This window comes from Apostichopus japonicus, chromosome 8, assembly GCF_037975245.1.
Source record: "Apostichopus japonicus isolate 1M-3 chromosome 8, ASM3797524v1, whole genome shotgun sequence".
NCBI classification, from domain to species: domain Eukaryota; kingdom Metazoa; phylum Echinodermata; class Holothuroidea; order Aspidochirotida; family Stichopodidae; genus Apostichopus; species Apostichopus japonicus.
Genome location: NC_092568.1, coordinates 25,351,065 through 25,377,725, shown reverse-complemented (window position 1 = coordinate 25,377,725; position 26,661 = coordinate 25,351,065). Strand labels below are relative to the sequence as shown.

The window sequence follows — 26,661 nt, the reverse complement described above, 5'->3', positions numbered from 1 at the left end:
CATATTTCATAGATAGATTGCAACAACAACCACTCAACTCATACACAGCAATATAAACAGAACAACAAAACAATAGATGATAACCCTATCACAACATCAATGATGGACTTCTACATCAATCCATAGCTATAAACAACATATCAAGATGGCATGATTAGCAGAAGAAAAACAAAAAGTTGTCAAACTTGCTAAACATTCTGCACTACTGCTCCTTCTCTAATGTGACTTCAATCCCCATTTCCAACATGACGCTAACTATTTTAGTCGTCCTAAAAAATACAAAAGGTACCTATAACAATAGACAATGAACAAAGATAGTAATTTACAACCAGGGTATTTTCAGAACGGATAAATTCTTTCCTCTATTGTAATATCCTGGTTCATCAACAGTCATTTACAATGTTTTGATTAGAGCGTGCACTTAACAGAAATAAAAAAACATCTTTTAAGTGTTATATTACAGTCTAGTTCAGTTATAATTAGAAATATCATGCACATAAACTTCTAAACTGACAAGTCTACAATATTAAAAGTTCTATACATGAAATATAGTACTCAGTAGCTGGAATCATTTGAGATCAATAATGCATCATGTGATCTAATTCTATGATCATCACAAGAATATTCATTATACTCAATTTAGCTAACAGTATATCATCCCCTGATCTGATCACCACAAGAATGTTGGCCATACTCAATGTAACTAACAGTATCATCCCCTGATCTGATCACCACAAGAATGTTGGCCATACTCAATGTAACTAACAGTATCATCCCCTGATTATCACAAGAATGTTGGCAATACTCAATGTAACTAATAGTATCAACCCTGATTACTGCAAGACTGTTGGCCATACTCAATGTAACGAACAATATCATCCCTTGATCTGATCACCACAAGAATGTTGGCCATACTCAATGTAACTAACAGTATCATCCCCTGATTATCACAAGAATGTTGGCGATACTCAATGTAACTAATAGTATCAACCCTGATTACTGCAAGACTGTTGGCCATACTCAATGTAACGAACAATATCATCCCTTGATCTGATCACCACAAGAATGTTGGCCATACTCCACGTAACCAATAGTATCATCCCCTAAACATCTCAAGAATGTTGGCCATACTTAATGTAACTAATTATATCATCCCCTGATTACAACAAGAATGTTGGCCATACTCAATGTAACTAACAATATCATCCCTCATTTGATCACCACAAGAATGTTGGCCATACTCAATTTAACTAACAGTATCCTCCCCTGATCATCACAAGAATGTTGGCCATACTCAATGTAACTAACAGTATCATCCCCTGATTATCACAAGAATGTTGGCCATACTCAATGTAACTACTGTAATAGTATCAACCCTGATTATTGCAAGACTGTTGGCCTCAATTTAACTAACGGTATCATCCCCTGATCTGATCACAAGAATGTTGGCCATACTCAATGTAACCAATAGTATCCTCCCCTGATCATCACAAGAATGTTGGCGATACTCAATGTAACTAATAGTATCAACCCTGATTACTGCAAGACTGTTGGCCATACTCAATGTAACGAACAATATCATCCCTTGATCTGATCACCACAAGAATGTTGGCCATACTCCATGTAACCAATAGTATCATCCCCTAAACATCTCAAGAATGTTGGCCATACTTAATGTAACTAATAATATCATCCCCTGATTACAACAAGAATGTTGGCCATACTCAATGTAACTAACAATATCATCCCTCATTTGATTACCACAAGAATGTTGGCCATACTCAATTTAACTAACAGTATCCTCCCCTGATCATCACAAGAATGTTGGCCATACTCAATGTAACTAACAGTATCATCCCCTGATTATCACAAGAATGTTGGCCATACTCAATGTAACTAATAGTATCAACCCTGATTATTGCAAGACTGTTGGCCTCAATTTAACTAACGGTATCATCCCCTGATCTGATCACAAGAATGTTGGCCATACTCAATGTAACCAATAGTATCCTCCCCTGATCATCACAAGAATGTTGGCCATACTCAATGTAACTAACAGTATCATCCCCTGATCTGATCAGCACAAGAATGTTGGCCATACTCAATATAACTAACAGTATCATCCCCTGATTATCACAAGAATTTTGGCAATACTCAATGTAACTAATAGTATCCTCCCCTGATCATCACAAGAATGTTGGCCATACTCAATTTAACTAACAGTATCCTCCCCTGATCATCACAAGAATGTTGGCCATACTCAATGTAACTAACAGTATCATCCCCTGATTATCACAAGAATGTTGGCCATACTCAATGTAACTAATAGTATCAACCCTGATTATTGCAAGACTGTTGGCCTCAATTTAACTAACGGTATCATCCCCTGATCTGATCACAAGAATGTTGGCCATACTCAATGTAACCAATAGTATCATCCCCTAAACATCTCAAGAATGTTGGCCATACTCAATGTAACTAATAATATCATCCCCTGATCACAACAAGAATGTTGGCCATACTCAATGTAACTAACAATATCATCCCTCATTTGATCACCACAAGAATGTTGGCCATACTCAATTTAACTAACAGTATCCTCCCCTGATCATCACAAGAATGTTGGCCATACTCAATGTAACTAACAGTATCATCCCCTGATCTGATCAGCACAAGAATGTTGGCCATACTCAATGTAACTAACAGTATCATCCCCTGATTATCACAAGAATTTTGGCAATACTCAATGTAACTAATAGTATCCTCCCCTGATCATCACAAGAATGTTGGCCATACTCAATGTAACTAACAGTATCATCCCCTGATCTGATCAGCACAAGAACATTGGCCATACTCAATGTAACAAACAGTATCATCCCCTGATCACCATTAGAATGCTGGTCATACTCAATCTAGATACCCGGGGAGGGAATAATGAACTTTTCATGGACATGTGAACATCATGTAGTCGCTACAGGGAGATATTACCAGTATGTTCAAGGCATATGTTCAAAGGTTGACTAAAGCAATTTATAACAGTTAGCTTGGGAAACAAAGCATATTGATACAAATATCAATATTTTTAAGCTTGTTTTCAACTGTTGGGAAATAAAACATTGCAGGAGTGCCAGTTGAATATTCACCTTATTCAAATAAGTGCACTGTGCAATAATCAGTGTTGTCTAAAAGGGACCATGCCAACAACTGATTTTGCTTTTATCTTAAAAAACTACAGCAAATTTGCAACCTTGGAAAATATTGAGTCGAATTGAATTGAATTGAATTTGAATTTTTAGTTCAATTATGTGATTGTGATTGGTGTCAATTGTGTGATTGGTGTCACTGGATGTAATTTAATGTCAGGTGTAATTAAGAGACAAGAAACAAGACCAACATGTTTGATGTTTCATATATGTATGAGATAACAAATTATTGTGCAATGTACTTACTATGAATAAATTCATAAATTTCAAAATTTTAAATCTCAGCAATGAAACAAGCTGTCAAGATGGTAGGAAGCTGGTCCAATGTGTTTCTCTTTGCTTGTTTTGTGAAATAAATATTTGACAGTTTAGACTCTGTTATCCCTTTAATATGTTTCATAGTAATACAGACAGCAGGGAGTGATCAACTCTACACAGGTGGCTATAAAGTCAACAACCTGTCTGTTGTTATAACCACGCCTTATCTCATGCCAGGGAATATTTTTAGTCTTGTATAAAACAAATACTCAATATGTGTACAAAAATTGTCCTACATCTTTGCATCTGCGCAGCAATATGACCAAGTTTGCATAGCATTCTTGTGATTCGATGTGACCGTACATTAATAGCATTGTTTTCATTACGACCCTTAACTTGATGGTTAATAAAACAAGGAAATGCAATATCAACATATCAGTATAATTACTGCTGTTTAGTTGTCACAGAAACGAAGCTATGTAATTTTTCAAGAGACACAGCTCAATTATAAATGTGGACTAAAGGTGTGGGGACAGGGGGGGAGGAGGACAAGAGACAAATAAATGAAATCATCAACTGTACAATAAAGATGATGGCGTGCCGCTCTCTGAAAAATTTAACTTTCCATTCCTTGCAAATGACGTTTTCTTCTTGTCGCTACAAAATGCAGACAGTAATGAAACGTGATACCTTGTTATCTTTCATCTAGACCTCAGATGTCCATCACTGCTATGTACACTGTGTTGTGGGTATTGACCGTAGCTGCATGTATTGACTGTGCACTAGTGTCTAATTACCGACCATAGGGAGCTGTGTGTGTATTTTCTGGGATCGATGGTGGTGTCTAACACTTCTGTTACACCTCATTCAAAACTAGGTCAGATTACCGGCATGAGACGTTTCTTTGTGCGCGAGTCTTCACACCCTTTAAACTGGCTGTGAGATGTGACATCAACAAACCAATGTGGTATCTTTAGTCACCACCATGACAATTACCCTTATCTGGTAAGGGTAGGGGGGGAGACATTAAAGAGGCTTAATTCATGTCATGACACAAATGATGTTGGTCATCTTTCCCAGGTTTGGTATCCGACAATTCCTACATCATAATACAACCTTTTGCAAATCTTGTGTGAAATACGCCGCAAAAAACAAAGTGCTGGGTGAACGAACGTTGAACAAGATACAGCCACAGTAATGAACTCTTCTACCAACATCAAGAGAGAAACCAAAAGGTACAGTTACAGTTTGCTTCAATAAATGCCAACAAGAAAAACCTCTTTTATTTGATCATCTTCAGAAACTTAGCAAGTGGCAAGCGTAAAAAGAAAAACACTTAAATGAAACTGAAAGGTTTTAGTGTTTGAGGTTAATTCTAGCACTTTAACTATTATTCCTTAATCCAACTTAGCCATATTCTATAGTTTTTTACAATCCCTACCACCTTATTATTCTATTCTTTTTTCTTAATTTGATAGGCTGTCAACTCAATCGCTTGTCCTTGCCTTTATCCAGTGACAAGTTTTGAGTAGAGGAATAGTGCCATCTACTTCTAAGTATACATTTTCAGTTGGAATGATCAGGTGTCAGATTCAAAACATTGTCTTGCCTTAAATTTCCCTATTAGCATTTATTTGCCTTAATTTCAAGAATTGATACCCATCATGGATCAACAAAATCACCATTGTAAATAGGCCCTTCCAAATGTTATTTTTCGGCTGTAAGGCTGGTGATGTTGCTATAAGCTAAAAGTCGTTTGGCGGCGGGGGGGGGGGGGGGGGGTTCCCACTCATTCATTCTCTGGTAACTAATGTGAAGCAATTAACCCTCATCTACAAGGTGAAAAGTTCTTGTAGCCATTCCTTACTCTAATTAACCTAACATGATTAAAACTAGAGTGTGACTCTATGAATGTTTGAATCTGTAGTCGATGGGGGGGGGCTCCTACATGTCATAATCGTAGAATGTCACTTCCTCGTTTGCTACTGGAGTGAGCTAATTAACAGTTTCATAACAGAGTGACATACCTTCTTTGTCGGCAGGCTATCATAACCAGCGGGTGTCCCACGCACCTGCTGAAGTGGCTGTGCTTGATGATGCTGAGTCCTGATATAAAATATGTGAAATAACATGAAATAACATGAAAAATTTTATTCAAAAGAACTTTTGAAGTAATGAAAAGTGTCAAAGACGAAAGATCAATATTTGATTCTTTCTTATGCAGCAAAGAAATTTTTACTTGTACTGGCCAACTTACCAGGTTTAAACTCAATTCTTTTTTTTTATTTTTTTATTATTGTCATCTTTAATGAGGGTAGTTCTGCTCAGTGCAGAAGCATTGCTTTCCAGAGTAGCCCTCAATTCTCCATCATCAAGACTTTAACAGTATATTAAACCAAAATAAATGTAACTTTTTCTTTCACCCATATCCATTTCCCACACACTATTAAATCTGAGTTTGATAATAACAAGGCTATTTCTTGATTACATGTTGACGGGAAATCTAACACACTCCAAAATTTGGGTTCAAGGTTATATATGGAACAGCAAGATCAGTAAAACAAGGTAAATTGAGTTTCGAATTGTACTACTACATTAGACACTGCTCTCATTGTCAAAAACCTGCCCTCCAGTCCTATGAACAGGGAGGTTGAATATTTTTTTACTACGAAACAAAGGTGGGAAAACCATAAGTCGTGCGATACACAGAGCTGTTGCTACTATTGTGTCAGATTACAATCATAGCAAACAAGAACAGCAGTCAAAGGTCACTGCTGATCCTGGGATATCCCCCAACCATTTACATTACAAATTTAACCCTGAGCGTGCCATGCTTCTCATTCCTAGTCTCATCGCCAGGTCCAAATACTGTGTGTTCTCATTCTCAACAGTTAACAAGTGGCTATACTTACAATGATGTTGTTATGTACAAAACAAACATTCAATTACTGTTATTTCCAACAATAGTTTATCAACAAGAGCAATGTTTCATCAAAGATTGTCTTGATTGCTCTTGTAACATGCTTTTTTCTGTACAATAATGTTCTGCATTGGTGTGAATTTCCTCTTTCAGTCTCCTTTGCAGTTAAACCATGTGTCTAGCGACATCTTTAATAACTTCCTTTATGGTACTACTTATAACTGACACCCTCGACTTACTGATCAAAGCAAGTTATTCAATAACCTATCATAAATTCACAATTAGCCTTTGGGATCATCACCTATTGTCTCATGCACTTCAAAATTTCAGAAACGATACTGGAGAGTTTGACACTGAAGTGAGAGGGATAATTCATGTCATTGCTAGCAGGAAGCCATGTCCACACATTAATGATTGTTTAACCTAGTCAATACTTTGTCAACTACAGGACATTCTTTTGTGATTTTACAGTGAACAGTATTTTCTAACCACATTGTTATGCAAAGACAATAAACACTTCCGATTGTTGGTTAATTTGCTTATATATTAGCTCAAGGATAGTTCCTAACGGATGTCAGCTTTTCTCTGCTATAAAAATCCCCCTTACCCTCACCTAACTATTTCCTACAATTACGAAAAATGAAAGTTCACAAATTTGTGACTGTTTACTATCAGAGAGAGTTATAAACCCAATGTGTAATTTGCCTTCTCCTAAACCACATGCATATTTACAAAGTTTAAGTTGTGGAATTTGTGTTCAGAATATATTGCAGATGTTTCACAGACAGATCTTCCTTCCTGTAACAGTACTTTACGATACTAATGCAGCTAGACAAAAAAATGTTGTATATGTAACAGGAAAAGAATGCACAAGTTGTTATAGTGGCCTCGGATTGAATACATGTATTTATGTAGGATGATATCATAAATCTAATAGTCTTGATATCTCACTGGAAATGGTTAGAGTTCGCTGTGAGATAATATTAATATTTGCTTTTTTATACCAGCGATAGGTCTCAAAGCGCTTTACAGACGTTATATTACCCCTGGTCAATGATAACCTGTCCCAGAGACAATCCCTCCTAAGCCGGCCGCAGTTATATACTGCGCCCAATGACAAGTTACCTCACAGGTACCCATTTAACCCCTGGATGGAGAGAGGCAAGTGAGATAATGCATCTTGCCCAAGGACACAACGTAATGAACTAGGCAGGAATCAAACAAACAATCCTTGGATCACGAGTCCGACGCCTTAGCCAATTGGCCACCACGAGATAATGTTTCCTTAGAGACGCCTACTTACCCACATAACAGATCTGCAGACTGGACTTGCTGATTCGTCCCAAGGTCAAGAGGAGACATTGGTGTAAACTGAAATGCATGGCTGACACTGAGATCTTCACGCATGAAATCCAGTTGACTAGTCACAGAATTTAGAGTCTGCGGGTGTAAGATTACAACATAATACATAGTTACTTTATTATATTACACAATCATATATGATCAAACTTCTGCAGGTGTATGGCCTTCAAATTATGTTAAATATATCTTTTAGGATACACATATCCTACACTGTACCCATTTCTAACATACCTTTAACGCTTTAGGTACACATCCATACACTTCCTAAAAGACAAGTGCTGATGCGATATTAAACTATCGATAATATGGATTTTTGATACCAGTCTTGTTTCCGATATCTGATATTGTTTGCCAAAATCAGCCAAAACAACATTGCGATATTTTACCGGACAATCACGATCTCTAAAATATGACTTAAGTCGATATATTGCGATATTGTTTGTGGAAAGAACAATTGAAATGAAATGGTAATAGATGGCTTGAAAATTTTATGCAACAACTGGCTTTTTCAACAAGTGCTCTCAAATCAATGGCAGAGGAACATGGGACATTGAACTGTGCTGACCACATGCGTCTCCGCCCATATCATATAGTACAGGGTATAGTTTATCGGGTATCGTACAGCAAACTACAGATGCAAAATAACCGTATCACTCAACATGTTTAAAATGCGAGTTGTCCAGCAGTCTGCAAGTATACATAATTGTAGCATATTTTAACACATTAACTGCTATTCAAATGGTGAACATGCTTTGAAATGTCATTATTTGAGCTTAAACTAGACCAGTCACGTTAAGTGACCTACAGTAATCATTTTTATGGGATATGTTATCAAAGGACAACACTGAGGATATTTTTCCAACTCCATGTAAAACAATGTCACTTTCAGCATTACACTGGTTATTAAATTCATCCTTCTTCCTCAAGTTCAGATTAATATATTTTCATAACTAACTGTACAAGTAATGTTTAGACGGACGTCCGCTTGATTGTACTTACCCTTTCATGTGTATGAGCAAGTGAAAGAGTACGTAACTGTAGATTAGTTTCACTTCATTTACAACTCAGCGATTTCACTCCATGCACATGTATCTACTATACACAACACTATGATACATCGGCTTTGCAAGCCAAAATGCACACTGCACAATGCACAATGCTATGTAGCTTTGCAAGCCACAATGCAAGTTGGTTTGCATTCTGTAATGTTATGTACTGTTTCTTTCCTTCTCAACAGTTGATTAGCTTTTTTATTACATGTATATGTAGGTTAATTGGCTTTGTTTCCTTTGAGAGACATTTATAACTGAGTACAGTAACAGCAATACATAATGCATTATTTGTATGAGATGTATTTTAATTCATCCAAATTTTCCATTTTTTTAATTTCATTTGTAAGGCTCCAAAGGCTTTAAATTCCAGGTGATTAATTAAGCTTTCTAAATGTTTTGAGGTAATAAAAAGGCGGATATCACAAGGAAATGTGTCAGTTGACTGGAAAAATACTAGGAATACAGAGGTTTGAGTCAATCCATAAAAATTGGGGTTCCATTTTATGACTTTTGGTGTCCATGACTTTGTAAATCTGTGTTATTTAGCAAACAGATCACTGTTTAATTCCCTCTTAAAAATTTTTGTCACTGTTAGAAAAAACATTCAACAGGTAGAATAACATTATCAAAGGCACACTAACATTGTACCCGGTACTATTAAATTAGTAAATTTTGATAATGCTATGTAGCTAACATGTCTTTAAATATTTAAATATGTTGTGTTTGATACAACAATTGTTAGCCCCCCTATACAATAGTCCATGGACCTGAAGCAGGTGTTGTAGGTTGATCCATTATGTTGTTATGGATCACTTAATTTGGCTGAGTTAATAATATGGATTTCTTTCCATTCCATTCATGGTTCATTATTAGCACAATGCACTCTCAATTGTGTTAGGTTGCAGCCAAAGACTGATTAATTGTCTACATAGTCAACACTGGCTTCATATTGGCCTTCTCATGTTTGCACAAATATATAACAAATATTCTTTCTTTTCCTTTCTTTGATACTGTCAGGATGCTAAAAGGCATTAAGGTTTGAATGAAATAATGGGACTGAATCTATTATAGAGGTCAAGGAAATGAACAAATAGACGTGTTATGGTGGGAGGTGGGATGTAGCTTTTCATGAATGCACATACTGCAGCACAAATTGACTAAATAGACAAAATTAGACAAAATAGTACGTGCCAGGGAGCATGATTCTCATGGATATAGGTATGATTGTGACGCAATCAATGTGAATGAGAGTTACTTAATACTACTTGCAAGTTGCAATAATCATAACAATAACAAACTATTTATATGACATGTATATAAACATGGCAATGACTAATATAGAAGTGAAATATTGACTTAAACTTTATCCTGTACTACCAACGTTAACATCTCCACTATAAACCAAGGCATCTTGAACTTATATACTCAAGATTCCAAGTTTAAGATCTTTAATGTTTCCTTTCTTGAAATACTGTACTGATGTTGCTTTGCCTCTTCTATTTTGACCTCAAGTTTGGTTATCACTCTTCTTTATACTTTAAATGGGCTATATTTATTATGATGTCCCCCTCCCTTCATTTACTTGTCATCAATAAACAAATCTTTTTCTACATTTGTGAAATAGATCTTTGACTGTCACTCTACTCTATACCTCCAATGGGATCAACTTTTAGAGTTCATCTGGTGCCCCCCTCATTTCATTTTCTTGTCATCAACAAACCAATCTTTTTCCTAGGTTTGTGATACAGTAGCTTTGATTGTCACTCTACTCTGTACCTACAATGGACCAGCTTTAGAGTTCATCAGGTCCCCCCCTCTTTTCATTTTCTATCAACAAACCAATCTTTTTCCTAGGTTTGTGATAGAGCTCTTTGATTGTCACTCTACTCTATACCTCCAATGGGACCAACTTTAAGAGTTCATCAGGTCCCCCGCTCTTTTTATTTTTCTGTCATCAATAAACAAATCTTTTTCCTACGTTTGTGATACAGCAGCTTTGACTGTCACTCTATTTTGTACCTCCAATGGGCAAATTTTAGCATTCAATAGATCCCCCTCTCTTCATTCTCCTGTCAATGACAAACCAATCTGTCCCTTCTCTTTGTAAACACTCTTACCAGGTAAAACAACCATACAAATTCAGTCCCATTCAATACTTTTACTTCCCCACAAATAAACTTTGGACTCGACTCTTAAGAAGTTGGCCATGATATGTGTACATCGGTATGTTCTGTGTTTATGTTCACTTGATAAATAAGTTATCCACACGACTGACAGTACTGGTACATGCATTGTTTATATGAGGATGGTATGTATATATGTCGCTTAAGTCTAGAGACACAGAGGTGCATGCAGGGAACAACATCAGTTTGTCTATCCATACAAATACCACTAAAGGCACATTGTAATATAACACATGTGTATTCAAAGTGAAATCCAAGGCATAGAAAAGAACTGTTACTTTAAGTAAGCCTTAATTTATCAGGTTAACTTTAACTGATTCCTCCCATTTGATGATATATGAGAAAATGTAACTTAAAAGTCACTTAGATTCTTGACTATAGGAAGTCTGATGAGAAACTTTACAAGAGAGCACTATAGTTTACCTTAAAAAACCTAAGTCACAAGGGATAGATGCATGTGCAAGATTTGAAAGCACTTTCAAATTTGAGGGTAAACAGTACGTACAATCGACATGTTAGTAATACCTCAAAAATTCATACCTGAAAGAAAACCTAAACACTAGAACGTTGTTACTTATTAAAAATTACTAGATTGGAAACTCCTGTGCACATGTTTCAAGTTCCAGCCTAATGCAATCAGTCTGTAGATTTGAATAGATGGGGAAGTGCAATAGTAGAGTAAAGACAGGTAAGCACTAACGACGGGACAAAGTCAGTTTAACACTTGGGAGGAATATGACAATTCTCAGTTTCTTTCAGCTGAGCTTTTTTGCATCTATCTCACAAATCTCCTTTTTGATCTGATTTTAATCAAAAAATCTTATCACAAATCATTGATAGTAAGCTCCAAAAGAGCAGCACGCTACAACAGAATCAACAATGATACGCTCCAACGGAGAGCTGAAAGACCAAGTTTTATTTTACTCAATACACTTAATTCTGGAAATCTTTTCACAAAGTACTGAAAGATTCCCCCTAAATTTCACCCACACACCTTCCTACGACCCAACCATTCCCCACCTACTCTTCCTTCTCCTGGTTAACTATGTACTGTTATACCTTCCCCCTCTTCTTCTTCTTCTTCTTTTAATAGCACCCACTGAAATTAATATCAGGAATGAAAATTCATAATTTCTAACCTCAAAGTAAGATGATCTCTTTGTGTTACGTCTGTTCTGAGACATCCTTGGCTTGTGATTGTCCATGACCATTCTTTTCTAGTTGATCTTCTTCATGTCAAATACACAGTCATTTAGCCACATTAATCTTGATGGGTTTATCTCTCCAGCATAGACGTCTGTAAATAGAACGAGTCAGAACTGTCTACTGTACCTGTTAAAAGGTGATAAATCTGCAAAATACAAACTGCAGCCAAGAGATAAAAATGCAATGAGGAAGCTACTTTCTGTACTCTTTTACTTGGCCATGAATGGCCAGTCAAATCAGCCAGAGAGAGTAGGTTATCGAATCTTGTCACAGTTATTAATTAGCACAAATTTTGTCACTGATTGAAAGTAAACAAAGGATAGGAAGAGCTCGAAGACTTAAAAGCTTCTCCATGGCTCTCGTATAATCCAAAGTTAAGGATAAAAGGAAGAAAAAAATGAATTTCCCAAGCAGTTTTCCCTTCCTTTCGATACACTTTTATGATGACAGGTACAGAAGAAAGCAAAGGAAGTCATATTTGAAACCTTTCTATCGTTGTTCAAACTGCTTTAATTTCAGGAACACAGGAATAGGAAAGAGAACAGGCAACTGCATGACGAAAGGTGCTGGCATGCCAAGACTGATCTGATAAAGCTTCAATAGGCGAAAGGAAAAGCAAACTTCCCGCAACATTTCCTGGTACAAACAGCATCTTGCACCATTACTGTCGTTACAAAACTTGCCAAGAACAAGCCGGATATTATAAAGTTTTGTTGATTTTAGTAAGGAGTAATGCGATTGGTCAAATCTCTCCAAAATGAAAACATTGGCTTGGTTAGTGCAGTACTGCTCAGTGTGTATCGTGTATATTGGTCACAATGGTCTACTCTGCATTCCGTTCTGTATTTACAATATGTGCTCTAAATCCTAGTACGGGCATATGTACGTACATCTAATTACAAACACCATGAAATCCCCTACTCCCCCCCCCCTTAAAAAAAAAAGTTGCTCTGAATATCCCCGTGTAAAATAATTTGACTGGAGGAATTCCATTCCCCTCCCTCTTTTAACATCCTTGTGCTAACACTGATACATATATGAGTGAAGTGCCATTAACTGAGAAAAGAAGTAAACAGTTGGCTACTACAAGTTAGGTATTCACACAGGGAATGCACAATCTGCAAGCTGACAAGCACACAAAATTCACAGACTGTTAAAACATCTAAAGATAACAACATTTAACAAAAGAGCTTACAAATTTTACAATGAACATGTGGACATGTGGAAGAGAGAAATTGTCATGTGCAAACAGAGTAAAGAGAATGATGAACACACAGTACTGAAATGGTCACTGTGGAAATGGTAAAAATTAAAAAAATTGCTTGTGGCTATTTAAAAATTTGTAACCTGTTTGTATACTGATTTAGCAGTGAGCCCTGCAGTAACGTAACATAACGTAAGGCTGGTTATCTAGGTTAATTCATAACAAAGTATGTTTCAGAAATTGAAATGGAGCAACGGCACGTGACAATATTAAAGCAACTGCGAACCTCAAGACACTCAGGAAAAGTGATATGATTTATAAACAATACAATTAAAATCATTAACAACAATGAAAGGGGTACTGCCAACTATTTGAAAGTCTGCAATTAGTGACTCAACGGTAAATGTAACCAATGGCGTACCATCGATTTTGATTCTGTTGACAATTCATCACATACACTACACTGAGTACAGTAGGCAGAAACTCAGGAGTTTTCCATCTCAATTGTAGATATCATGCATTGTCATTCATTTAAAGGCAGTGTTGAGTAGCTCATAAAGCTCAACTGGACAATTGCACACAGATAAATACAGGAAGTTTTGAACTTCCTGTACGACTAAACAGTGTAAATGACCACGTCTGTTCAATTTAATGTAATTAATCCATTCTCTAGACTCAGTACTTAACTTTTCATTTCATTTAATGTAGTAAAAGCCTAAAGGAAACAATTGAAATAACTGTGCAATAACTAGCTACTGTACAAAGTGATAAAATAAGTTTAATTACAAACTGCGACTTTATACTGTAGACACTACAGTGTAACTGGGAAGTACTGAACTGTTACATCACTTTCAGATTTCCCAGAGCTCAAATAGTGACAGGAGTAAAGATCGAATAATAGGGTCCCCTCAAAATATTTCAATGAACAGGTTCCAAAGATTTACTTGGCCAATGTCAATTGATTTGCCATCAGGTCAAAGTTATTCGCCGCTACTCTGTAATTCAGTCAATATTACCCACATCTTGGGACATTCTTGGTTTTCTTCCTTACTAAGTAGGTTCCCCCAACGAAGTTTGACAAACTGTTCGCTTCAATTTCGGGTCTGTATGTTTATGTCTGCGTGTGTACGTGTGCATTCCTATGTTCCACGGATATCTCGAAAATTTCGAAATATCATAGAACATCTTAGAAACTTGGACAAACCTGGTAGTGCATACCATTCCGAAAGAATCGACTAATGCGTCCGGAAAATGTGGAATTGGACGAGTATCATAGGTCACAGCAATTACGGAGGAGCATTTAACTTTGCGACTTGTTTTCTTTCAGACACTATTCTACTTACAGCATACAACAATAATATAGTCTCATAAACTTACATTATAACCTTTACAGACTACCTGAAAGACGTTGATCATTTGGTTAGCTCTAGGAATGTTCAAGGAGTGAAGGTAGCAGAATGTTCTGAAGTGCTCAAACTGCTTGCTGAGAAGCTGCAAAAAAACACAAGAACACAAGAAATTAAACAAATGGCTGATACTTTGAATCAATTCAATCAAATGAATTAAAACTGTACATCTTCTAAAATCTAAAAAGACATTCAACTTTCATCTATAGCATTCAACTAACATTAATGCAATCATCCAAAAAGTACTGTACTACTTTCTGCAAGGAAACTTGATTAGCTGAGTTCTTTCAATTTCAGCTGTAACTGAGTCACAAAAAATTTAAGGCAAAGCGTAGCAACTACAAGCCTCAGAAACAATGGAAGAACAGATGACAACCCATTCAACATGAAAGAAAACTTTAAAGGAGAGAAGTAGTCTTGTGGTTTCTACTTGTTTTTTCTATTGATTTGCATGGTGGTTTTAAAGTTTAAGCTGTCTTCCCACTAAAAACAATGTCAGTATTAATAGATTCTGATGTTCACAATTAAGCAACAACTCTTCAAATAACCCACATCTATGAAAAATAATCAAAGTGATGGAGACACATTGACATTACACATATACAACCGTTAGTGGTTTTGTTATGACATCTTTAGACTTGCTTAAGTCTTCAATCCAGTGTATGATGAAACCCATCAAGCAATAACATCTCTGAACAGATCTCTATCAAATAGAGGTTAATGAGGACGATTAACATTGCTTCTCCTTTTAAAGAGGATGAAACATTTGGCCCTCCAATTATGATGTAACCTCGAAACCTCCTGCAACATTCACTGATGTTTTTAGCAAGAGTCATATAAACATGTCAAAAATTGTAACTTTAGGATTCCTAAGTATCAATTAAGCAGAATTTATAGGAAATAGTACTGCACTTCTTTGTAAACTGACAAGTTATATCTAAATAATCACCATGAGCAAAACAAATAACTAGTACTGTAAGTTAACTTTACAGTGGACAGAAAATCATGACCAAATGAGTACACATATCTTAAACTCCAGAATGTTAGGGAAGCTAGAGAAGGAAAACGTAAGCAGTCATCCAGAGATGCTAAAGAGCTAGGTAGATTCTTCAATATATATAGCAAAGTTCTACTTGTAATGTTTAGTACAGGTGGGAAAGTGCAATTTTGTAGAAACTAGGCATGACAGATAGTAATGGTTGGATCATATCAAAAGTCAAATAACTTTGCAAAATTTGTATGCAGTCACTTTCCCCATTGAGCAAAATCTGTTTATTTTAATATTTCACATATAATTGAGTGAATTGAGAGGATATCACTACAACTCACAATATGTTGAGAGAAGCATAAATATCTGACCTTGTATTTTACAACATACCTGTCCAAAAATGTCAAACTTCTGATGATGTTTAAATAGAGTTAAGGGGGAAAGTCTATAAAACAAAAAACCAGCAATAATTTAGCTGAGCCACTTCCTGCATGGACAGTCTCAATTCACCAGCCTGTACAGGGGTCAGGTACATACAGTACTATAAATTGTCCATCAAATGTATGTTCAAAGTTCAAACAGAAATGACTGAGCACTCACATTTACAGGATATACGCTTAACAAAATGTGGGAAATTGAATGCATCCTTATTTCAAATCCATAAATGTCCAAATAGCATGTTATATGGCAAAGTTTTGGACCAATATTTGTGACTGCAACCATTGACAGTTAGTTCAGCAAGCATTTTCCAAGGATATATCACATTTCAAGGATAAGCCAACAAGACAATTTAAGAAGGAAAGTAAAGTTTTTAAACAACATCAACAGTGATGACATCACAGACAACTGTGATCCACTCCGTGGAAAAATAAACATGGGTTTACCCTGAGTCAAAATGTGGATTACATTCAATCAACTATATATCTCCAGAACTGCATGAGAAGCATGTAGACTTTTCATTTATTCAGTGTGGAATATTTTTCTCTTTTATAAGAACAGTTTTATATTGTCTGCTATGGAATATGTATGAGCTTGAGTCGAAAGTGCACACAAGGAACTGCAACCTTTACTCACATCAACTAAGTTAACTGCCACATAGAATATGACCATGGTGACCAGTCTAGGAAGTAACAATTTTAAGTTTCGTTTTTGTTTCTAAAAAAAACACAGCAACTCTTTTTTAAAAGCAATATCAATCCATCTGCACTTTTAATTATAACTTCAATGCTTGAAATCACTATACTTTCTTCTTCACCAGGAATTTTATTGTTTGTATGCTTCAATGTCAGATCCTTGGACTTGAAGTACATGAGGAATTTTACACCCGATTTACCTGCCTCCGACCAGGTCAGGTCCCTTAATAACCTGACTGGATTCTATTTGACACACGTATGAAATGATTTAACATACAATGCCTTCTGCATCTAGTGAATTTGCCATTTGAACTTTTACCAAGATGGAATTAAAGCCTTAAACTTTATAACACACATCAAAGTTAGTGAGATTATCAAACATATCATACAATTGTTACGCGTCATGTACATATGGAACGTTGCATGCACAAATGTTGATAGCTAAATAAAGAGTTGCATAGATCAGATAAATTTGTTGGTGTGTAGTGAAAATGCGGGAGAAGTCAATAATTTCAACATAAAGATTCAGATCTACAACATGTCTGACTGGTGTTTGCAGCACATCAAGGAATAACCAACCAAATAAACCACCATATTGAGAGAAAGAGCAAAATACACCTACATACGTGTGAAAACTTGTTTTAACTTGAATGAAGGGATCATTGACTAAACTGTTATAATTCATCTTTCGAAAAGCAACGAGCCAGCCAGGGTATAGCGGTATGGTACACTTCCTTGAAAATCAGGAATAATTAACCTACTTTATATCCTTGCTTAAAAGGAGAGATTTGTGGGGTACCACGTCTACTGAACTAGCTACTGTAATTCTACACATAAATTTGTCATTTAAAACAAGGCTGATTTGCTGATAGTACAACCAAATAGCCATGTTGGTTAATTGCCAATTAGCCAAGAAAATTCCTATTTCAGCAGTTAACACACACTTCAATGCTGAAAAACTGTAAAAAGTCATGATCGACAATGGCAAACATCTTCAGCAAAAAGATGTAACGTACGTGAAATGTACTAATTATATCCATCACAAAGACTTTTGATTATCCCTTGTGTTAACTGCAGCCAAAATTGAAACATGAAGGTTCTATAACATTTTCCAACTTCTGTTAAAAGTTAAAGTTGATCATTGACAGCTTAGCATAACCAAATTGCCAACTAATTCTCCATGTTTGAAATACTAACAATGTAAACCTGAATGTATAAAAACATACAGTATATGCTTTCCATAGTGAAACCTACAATGGTAGTTCATTTTCAAAGAAAACCTATCAACGGCCTACATACAGTAGCATATTGCTGCAATAGCCTTGTATATTCTCCATTATTATTACCCTGGTAAGTATATTTGTCAAAAGGTTGTCGAAAAGGCTTTACCATGTAAGAAATCAGTAGGTGCACGGTCCCAGGACCAAACTTTCGTTGTTAATATTAGTATTGATGCAAATATTTGCCAGATATTTAGGCCAATGCTAACAATTTTCAGTAGACGTATATGAGTAATACTAGTTTATAGAACTTGCGAAAGAGCAACGTCTGTGCTATAGGCCTACAGTATATGCCTAACTTTCAAAGAAACAACTGAACTAATCCACACTAAGTACTACTGCGGTCGCCGATTTTAAGGACTAACTTAACTAATTTACATTACTTCTGTTCAAATGATTTCATGATATTAGATAATCCCAAGCAAGAAATAATCACCAAGCTTCTTCCGATTAAGCAATGTTCAGTACCTCAACTTTTTGCAATTTCCAGCATTTCTCGATAACTGAACTAACTGTACCTTCAATGGAAAATCCGTGCTCTTGTGTTGTTCCTCTACTAGGAAACTGTGCAGTAGTCATTCCGCGCAGTACTAGCTATGTACATACAACAGGTGTTCTGTTGGCCAACTGTGGCTTCGTGACTTACACATAAAAGTTACAAAGGTCATCACCAAAATGAGTCAAGTTCCACACTATTCCTGGCTTACCACAAACAGTGACTATTTCTTTCCAGGTAAATTTTGTAGAATAAGTACACAATGTCGATGATGCATGGATGAGCGAGAGATCTAGTATCGTAAAATGGAGGGTATGTGGCTCTGGGATTGTTGAAGCCTATCCCCATGTAGGTCCTCCAGTTTTAGACGGAAAATGGTGCATTCTTGAGGCAAAATTGGGCTACACATAATTAGGTCAATACTCAAGGTTGTCCAATAACTGCATCATTGTTTGCGTGGGGAAGGATATCCATTCCTCCACTTTTTGTGATAGGAAACACTAATTTATTGCGCCCCCCCCCCCCCTCCTCTATTGGAGTCATTAATGTAAGGTCGCCACAAAACGTTCCGACTCCCTTCAATTGGCCGCGGGTGTGAAGACTCGCGCAAAAAGAAACGTCTAATGCCGGTAATTTGACCTAGTTTCGAATGAGGTGTTAAACACCACCATCGATCCCAGAAAAAAACACACGCAGCTTGCTACCGTCGGTAATTAGACACTATAGTGTATACAGTCAGTATATACAGCTGCGGTCAATATACCCACAGCACAGTATACAAACGATACAGCGATGGACATCTCAGGTCCAGCTAAAGATAACAATTAAGGTATCACGTTTCATTACTGTCTGCATTTTGTAGCGACACGAACAAAACGTCACTTCAAGCAACAGAAAGTTAACTTTTTCAGATGGCCGCATGCGGTTTGGAGCGAGTCTTCAATGCCTTTAAATGGTTCTTATGGTGGCAAACAATGTAAAACTTATATTGAAGAGAACTTATTCCACGCCGCTATATTTGAAAACACCAGCTGAAATTACCCCTAACTCGAGATATGTAGCCAGCTAACATTTTTGGCTTGTTTCCAAAATCATCATTTTGTGAACATAGTGAGCATTTTTATTTCAATGAGCCGGAGTCTGAAATGAATTAATTGAAATTTGGAAAATTTGAAAGCAGACCCTTTGAAACTTCGGAAACCCAAAATAGAAATTGGAATTTTGTATACCAAACTTCACAAGTTCGACTTTACATAACCCAATATATTTTACAGGGTCAATATTTGCGAAACAAAATTCAACAAACTAATGGACAAATGTGAAAGGATTTAGTCGAAATTTTCAGATAGAAAATGTAATATTTCGGTATATCAACAGTCGACATTTCAAATGCCAGGGGAATTGTAGTCTTGTCAAACAACTCAAAGTGCTCCTTTTTATAAATAAGATGTGTCCCTTTTTGATACAAAAAGCATTCTTTCCATTAAAAACTTCTCCTTTGTTTTGTTAAAAACTGCTCTTTAGTTGAAAAATTATATAAAAGTGGAACTCAATGCCCTTTTGTCAAAAATCAATGCTGGAATTTGTGGTACGGAAAGCACAGAGAATCCATTTGTCGGACTTTTTTGAGGTAACATTGTGATTTGCCCCCTCATTAAAGTCATCATGTTTCCCATCCCCTGCACTCGACCAATGTCCCCCCCCCCCCCCTCTACGATTGCACCCTCTTCCTCCTCGGTTTTGCCTGAATATTGTGAGCAGGATCTCCATCAGTTTATATCGTGGAGGAGTTTCGCAGGGGGTTCCAGATCACCCTCTGTCCGGACCTTCATTCCATGACAGTGATGGAAGCTTTCAGGTGGATCCTTTGCATTAGCAAACAGTGCTATAGGCAATCAAACGTTGAGATTTTTTTTCGTTTCATAAATAGCTCATAATTCAATGTCCCCCAATTGAACTAGCTTTTTTCCCAGCTACGGTAAGTTTCGATCTAACAAGGTAAAATTTCAATGAATTGCCGAAATCTCGACAGTTTAGGTGGAAATATTTTCATATAAAGTCATAATTTCGAAGAAATACAACAACAGCAGATATAAGAGCTTACAAGGTATATTGCAAGATTATATGAAAATGTTGAAATCTCCAGATTGAACATCATCTCGAAATTTCGACCTGAAACCACGAAAATTCGACATGAAACCTCGAAATTTCTACTTAAACTTAAAGTTTCGAGAAAGAAACCTTTTCGAAAAAAAGATATGTAGTTGTCGAAAATTTGATACAAATCGCCATCGGGGCCGCCGTCCGGCCACCAGTAGTAAAAAGAAAAGCTGAAATATTTCCGAATGGTATAGCTTCGCCTCCTGCCTCCCCCACAACCACCCCGCTCTCCCTGGGGCTTCAAATACATTCCAATGAAACTGGCTTATGCTACAGAAGGTATTTTTGTGCTTAAATTAAGCATTGTAAAATGAACATGTCATAGCTGAAATCCCCAGGATCCCCATTAGGGCATAAAATATATTCAAGTGAAGATTAACTGCTCTCTTTCTGGCATTTATCTTCGTGCACTCGCTACGATAGAAAAAGAGGTCAGCTCCGAAACGCTGTAGCTTCCGGGGTTCCTGGGCCCACTAGGGCTATAATATATGATGTTCCACAGAGCATATTAAGATACATATATTTATGTGCTTCAAAATCTCTATAGCAGAGGCCAGGATCTACCTGGAAATGCTGCACCCCTATATATTCATTGTATACAATCGAAATACTTCCAATGCAGCTGACACTATATAAAGCCAATTGTGTGTACACTTTGTTAGTTTCAGTTATGAAAAGTTGCTAGGCCGTGCAGTCGGTTTCAAGAAAAGCTTATCGCTCTGAAAATAGATCTACTATATATAGCCCTGCAAAACGGTGTTTAGATATCTGAGAGTGGAATTTGTGGTTATATAGTAACTTGAAAATGTGATACAAACAACGTAATTTCCAGGAACGAGCCAAAACTGTCGAGAACTTTTGAACTTCAAAAATCAGTGTCAAACATATCGTTATAGGCATAATATCTCAACAATAAAATTATAAACAAGTACCGCTTTGCGTGCTCTGTACATGGCTTCAAAACGGTAATTTTCAGAATTAGTTACAGTTTTGACGAGAAATACTTCCGGTAAGTGGGCACGGTTTTGATTATAAATAGCCTATTGTAACTGTGCAAAGCGGTAACGTAAATTTCTGACTTTTTGTGGGTACCGTTTTACATGATGCATGAAAGTAGCACGTCAATTATGTCGCTTCTTCGATTCCGTAAACATATCAGTCGAAATAAAATGACCTTTGTTTGCTAAAGTGGGAACTTCCCTCCTCGTACAGTCACGCACTGAAACTAGATAAATAAAAGCGTTCATCAAACCTTCAGTAGCCTACTCAAGAAAGAGGAAATAAAGGGCAACCAGAATGCAGTGTTTTTGTAGAAGAGTGCAGCATGTACCTCTACTTTAGCTCCATTTACATATACCATCACATGCATGATCGTAAAAGTGGGGGTTCTGCGATTGGCCCCAATCATGTGTGTGGCATTCTCAAACTTGGACACACGGCTCGGCACTTCATCTCCTTTGAAGCCCCTCTTGAGTGGATACGATGTATACCTGTTACAAACTAGGCCTGCCGTTGTAGTATGTGGTAATCCGGTTATAGGCAGGTCCAAGTTATTTGCACTGTGACGTACGGGACATTTCAGAGATGTCTCAAGATTACAACATATTCCAGAATCACTTTTGGTTTTTATAACTGTTATAACTAATACTTCATTACAAAAAATTAACAAATTTTTACGGGTACATTAATTGGGTTACATCTTAATTAATATACAGCGTGACGTACGGGACGAACAACTGTGTTTCTTCCACCCAAACACTCAAGCTAAAAATAAAAGCCCTCTTTAATTACATTATTATGCATTCATATGCTAAGTGGTGCTGTCGGATTTGGGTGTGGGGGGGGGGGTCGTGCCAGGGGCGTATTTAGGGGGAGGCCATTGGGCCATGCCCCCCCCCCCCCTTCACGTATGTCGGAAAATTTTCCTGGCCCACAATGCTGCAGCCTACTCACTGAGCCTGCTCATACCAGCATACTGTAGCGATTCGGATTCATCTCTGCTGCGAGAATCAGCTCAACTCTTCGAGGAGTTCCTTCCAGGAGGAGTAGAGTGTCTTGGTGCTGAGATTCTGCGTTGGAAAGCGTATTGGGCACGGCAGCCACCAGAGTCCCGACCAAATCGCGCCTTGGATGCACTGGTTGTTTCAAAGAAACTAGGCACATATCCAGTCATCACAGCATTGTTGCAAGTTTTTGCAACTATGCCAGTTACAACGGCCACTGGCGAGCGATCCTTCAGTGCACTGAAGTTATTAAAGACATTCCTGCGCTCAACCATGTCCGAGCAACGCCTGAATGGACTGTCACACCTGTACATTAATAAGGACCTGAAGCTGAATCATGATCATGTGATCGATGAATTCGGGCGGAACAATCGTCGGTTGATTTTCAACTAAGTCTTCTCTTTCGAAGGGAGCTACGGTTGTTAGCTGAACTAGTCACACAGAGAACTGTGACGTCATGAGTCCCTAACTCCCTAAGCAAATTACAGGACTTTAAACAAAACCAAGGGTGCTAGGGCCGGGGGAGGCTGGACAAACATTTAAAACGAACGTGTAAAGTTGTAAGCGAGCCTTTTTTTTCAGATTCCAAGAACTTTTACAAATTCATGAGAAGAAATTGTACCAGGAATATGTGATACGTTGCCCTAGATTCATGTGAGAAGGGGCCTATGCTGGGATTTTAAAATTGTTTGGTAATTTCTTGTGTAAACTTGTACCTCGAATATATTGTAACACAGTTTTTTCATGCCAGCCCTGGCCGATGTTACAATTGGCAACCCTCGGGTTAGTGTCCTCGGGAAGGGCTTAGCTGGACTTATCCCTTTCATGGTGGGATTAGCCTTGTTGCAATTTATAATTGTGGGTACCAATGGAATAAATGATAAGAAATCGCCCCTGAAAACCCCCAAAACACATAATGATGATGATATTGACAGGGCTAACAAAGCCCTGGAAGTGCTATTTCCTGCCATCTGGGGACCTTGAAAACCCCAAATTTTCTTGTACACTCCGCGCCAACCGATGGTGGCGCTCCGCTTAGATAGTCCTGCATATTCAGGTGCGTATTCAGGGGGGGGCGTTGGGGGCGCGCGCCCCCCGGGTAAGAAAAAGAGAAGAGAAAAAAAGAGAAGAAAAAGGAAAAAAGAGGGGAAGAAAGAGGAGAAGAGGAGGAAGGAAGGGAAAAGAAAAGAAGAAAGAGAGAAAAAGGAGAAAAAGAGGGAGTAAAAGGAAAACGCGAAGACACCGGGAAGAGAAAGAGGAACAGTGACATCATTACAGCGCTGAAGGGTAGCCAGTGACGGATCAATGATTTCGTAAAAGTGTGACTCACCTTACCCCTTACACCGACAACTCCATTTTTTGACGTTTCCATTTTTCCTCTCACTAATGATCAATATATATACTATATATGGTCTATCATAACGCGTGTGTAGAATTGTGCTATGAAACCAACTGTGGCTGGTCTCGAACTCGACCGTGTCGTCGGGGAACATGACGCATTTTGGGATGGGGGCGACCGCCCGCCCCCCCCCATTCAACATTTTTTAAATGATATCGCTAAGTAATTTCAAAATAGAAAGTGCTTAGAGGCAACTTACAAGGCCTGGGAAGTGTCATTTCCAGCGATCTGGGAGACATTTTCGGCCAAAATTTTCTTGTACGCTTCGCGTTAACAAATGGTCCTGGGTAGTGCCATTTCCAGCGATCTGGGAGGCATTTTCGGCCAAAATTTTCTTGTACGCTTCGCGCCAACCTATGGTGGCGCTACGCTTAGATAATTTGCCTACAGGCTTCGCCCCTCCCTTGGCAAATTCCTCGCTACGCGCCTGTTCGTATTTGTAACGCAAACAGCAGATATCACATCATATCGGGGAGCATGGAAATGGCGTTCCAGGATGAAAAGCCTCAAAACTGTTCGACTTGCCTGAAAAAATAACCAAACTTTTCGAGCGCGAAGCGCGCGTTCAACGTGTTAATGGCAATATCATATAAGCAAGCATCGGTTATTACATCGCATGCCATCATGTACCGTACGGTCCGTTAAAATTGCGCAGTATACCGCGAGATGCTAATGTAGACAACGACATGTCTCATGTAGATGTATAAAAAGCATGGAGGTCCAATTATGTCAAAACTCTCTTTTACATTAGTAATGGCGAATTAGGGCCTGCACCCCCGCCGCGCAGTGGCGGAGTGTCCATATGGTCAGGGGGGCGGATGCCCCCCCCCCCCTGACAGACTCAAATGGACTGCTGGCGCCTTTTTCAGCTCTTTACCACTTTTTAATTATTCTAGATTATTGACTTTTTTATTGCGCTCTCATCTACTTATTGCCATTTGTCACATTTTGTTGGTGTAATTTGGCGATGACACTTTATTCTTCGTTTATCTGCAAATTAGCCAGGCCCGGAAAGGGTCATTTCCTGCGATCTAGGGAGTATCTTTACTCAAAAATTTTCTGTACGCTACGCGCCAACCAGTGGTGGCGCTCCGCTTAGATAGTGTCGAAAGCGCCCCTTCAGACCATTCTCGCCACTCCTGACCAATACCCCTGGCTCCGCCACTGCCGCCGCGCCTCCTACGCCTATGTGTGTAGTGTTCGGTTTCGGAAATATCTGCTATTTTTTCATTTCCTTCAACCAAGTTTTATAATAGCCGTTATACAGGTTTTAATATTTGTACACCAATAAATTAACTGTGTCTGAATTTTTGAAAATTTCTGACCAATATTCTACATCACACTTCCCTCTACTCGTGCAATTTTGACCGGTCTGTTAGGGGTTGAAGGAAGTTTTTTCTATATTGGTTGTCCATAGATGAAATTTTGTACAAGATTATGGGTATGTTTTGAAGTGAGTTTATTTACGAGAAATGTGAATTGTCAAATTCTGAACAAATATGGGGCTTAAAACCTTGAAAAGTGGGGCTGACGGGTATTGTGGGCCGCGACGTAGAATCACCTACAAAAGCAAAGACCCACAGGAGATGCGATCAAGTCGAACATGATGTTTGCCGGGTTGACAATCTTCAAAAAGGTTATGGATGGAAAAAAAAACTATTAGGAAATACTTGGTTCTCAGGCAAAAAGTGTACATCTGGTTGGCCATTTCAAGCCCGAGAAGTGCCGTTTCCGGTGATCTGGGGGGTTTCAAAACAAGAAATTTTCTTGTACGCTGCGCGCCAACCGATGGTGGCGCTCCGCTTAGATAGTAATTCGCGCCCCCCGGGTTTGAAAATCCTGGATACGCGCCTGATATTGCCCCCCCCCCATACACAAAATCCTGGCTACGCCACTGGGTCGTGCGAATTAAGGTGATGGGTGAATTGAGTCATATATCTTATGCATGTGTATGTGTCATGCGTGTGATATTGATTTGCGTTCAAATTGTTTTTACTTCCAAAACAAAATAAAATATTCCCACTGTCGGGCTAGCCTAGTTGTAGCTAAATGGGATGATTTGTCTGAACGTCCGAGTGAAGTAACTTTCAAAGGTTTTGAGCTTCATTTTATCTTGGATTTTAGGCAGGGTGGTTTTTGGGTAGTATTTTCTTTAGGTTGCACTTTTACCTTTTAATAGTTTCCTATTTTCTTCGATAAGGATGTCATTCTATTGAGTTATCTTTTCGGATTCTGAGATCATGGCACAACTGGACACGATTTAAATTAATTCTTGCTCACGTATAAATCCCAAACTATATATAACCAACAAACTATTACTGAAAATTAACTATATACAGTGACCAGCATCTAAAAACTACGTTTTTTATAGTCGGTTTCTGTAATTGAAACAGTTACGATGTTCATGT

General features: G+C 37.8%; 1 protein-coding gene across 2 annotated transcripts in view; it reads right to left on the bottom strand.

Moving 5' to 3' along the window:
* The window catches only part of LOC139971258 (uncharacterized), a 67,951-nt gene extending 49,156 nt beyond the window's left edge, over positions 1–18,795 (bottom strand). Inside the window, exons 1-5 of one of the 2 annotated variants that reach the window (XM_071977568.1) lie at positions 18,664–18,795; positions 14,766–14,879; positions 12,118–12,275; positions 7,685–7,821; positions 5,489–5,567 (exon numbers count right to left, since the gene is read on the bottom strand). In XM_071977568.1, the coding sequence (XP_071833669.1) occupies positions 5,489–5,567; positions 7,685–7,821; positions 12,118–12,189 (288 nt within the window). In that variant the 5' untranslated portion in view covers positions 12,190–12,275; positions 14,766–14,879; positions 18,664–18,795. Of the gene's footprint in view, positions 1–5,488; positions 5,568–7,684; positions 7,822–12,117; positions 12,276–14,765; positions 14,880–18,631 lie in introns of both variants that reach the window. The other variant, XM_071977570.1, reaches the window with a different exon arrangement.
* Positions 18,796–26,661: the final 7,866 nt, after the last annotated feature.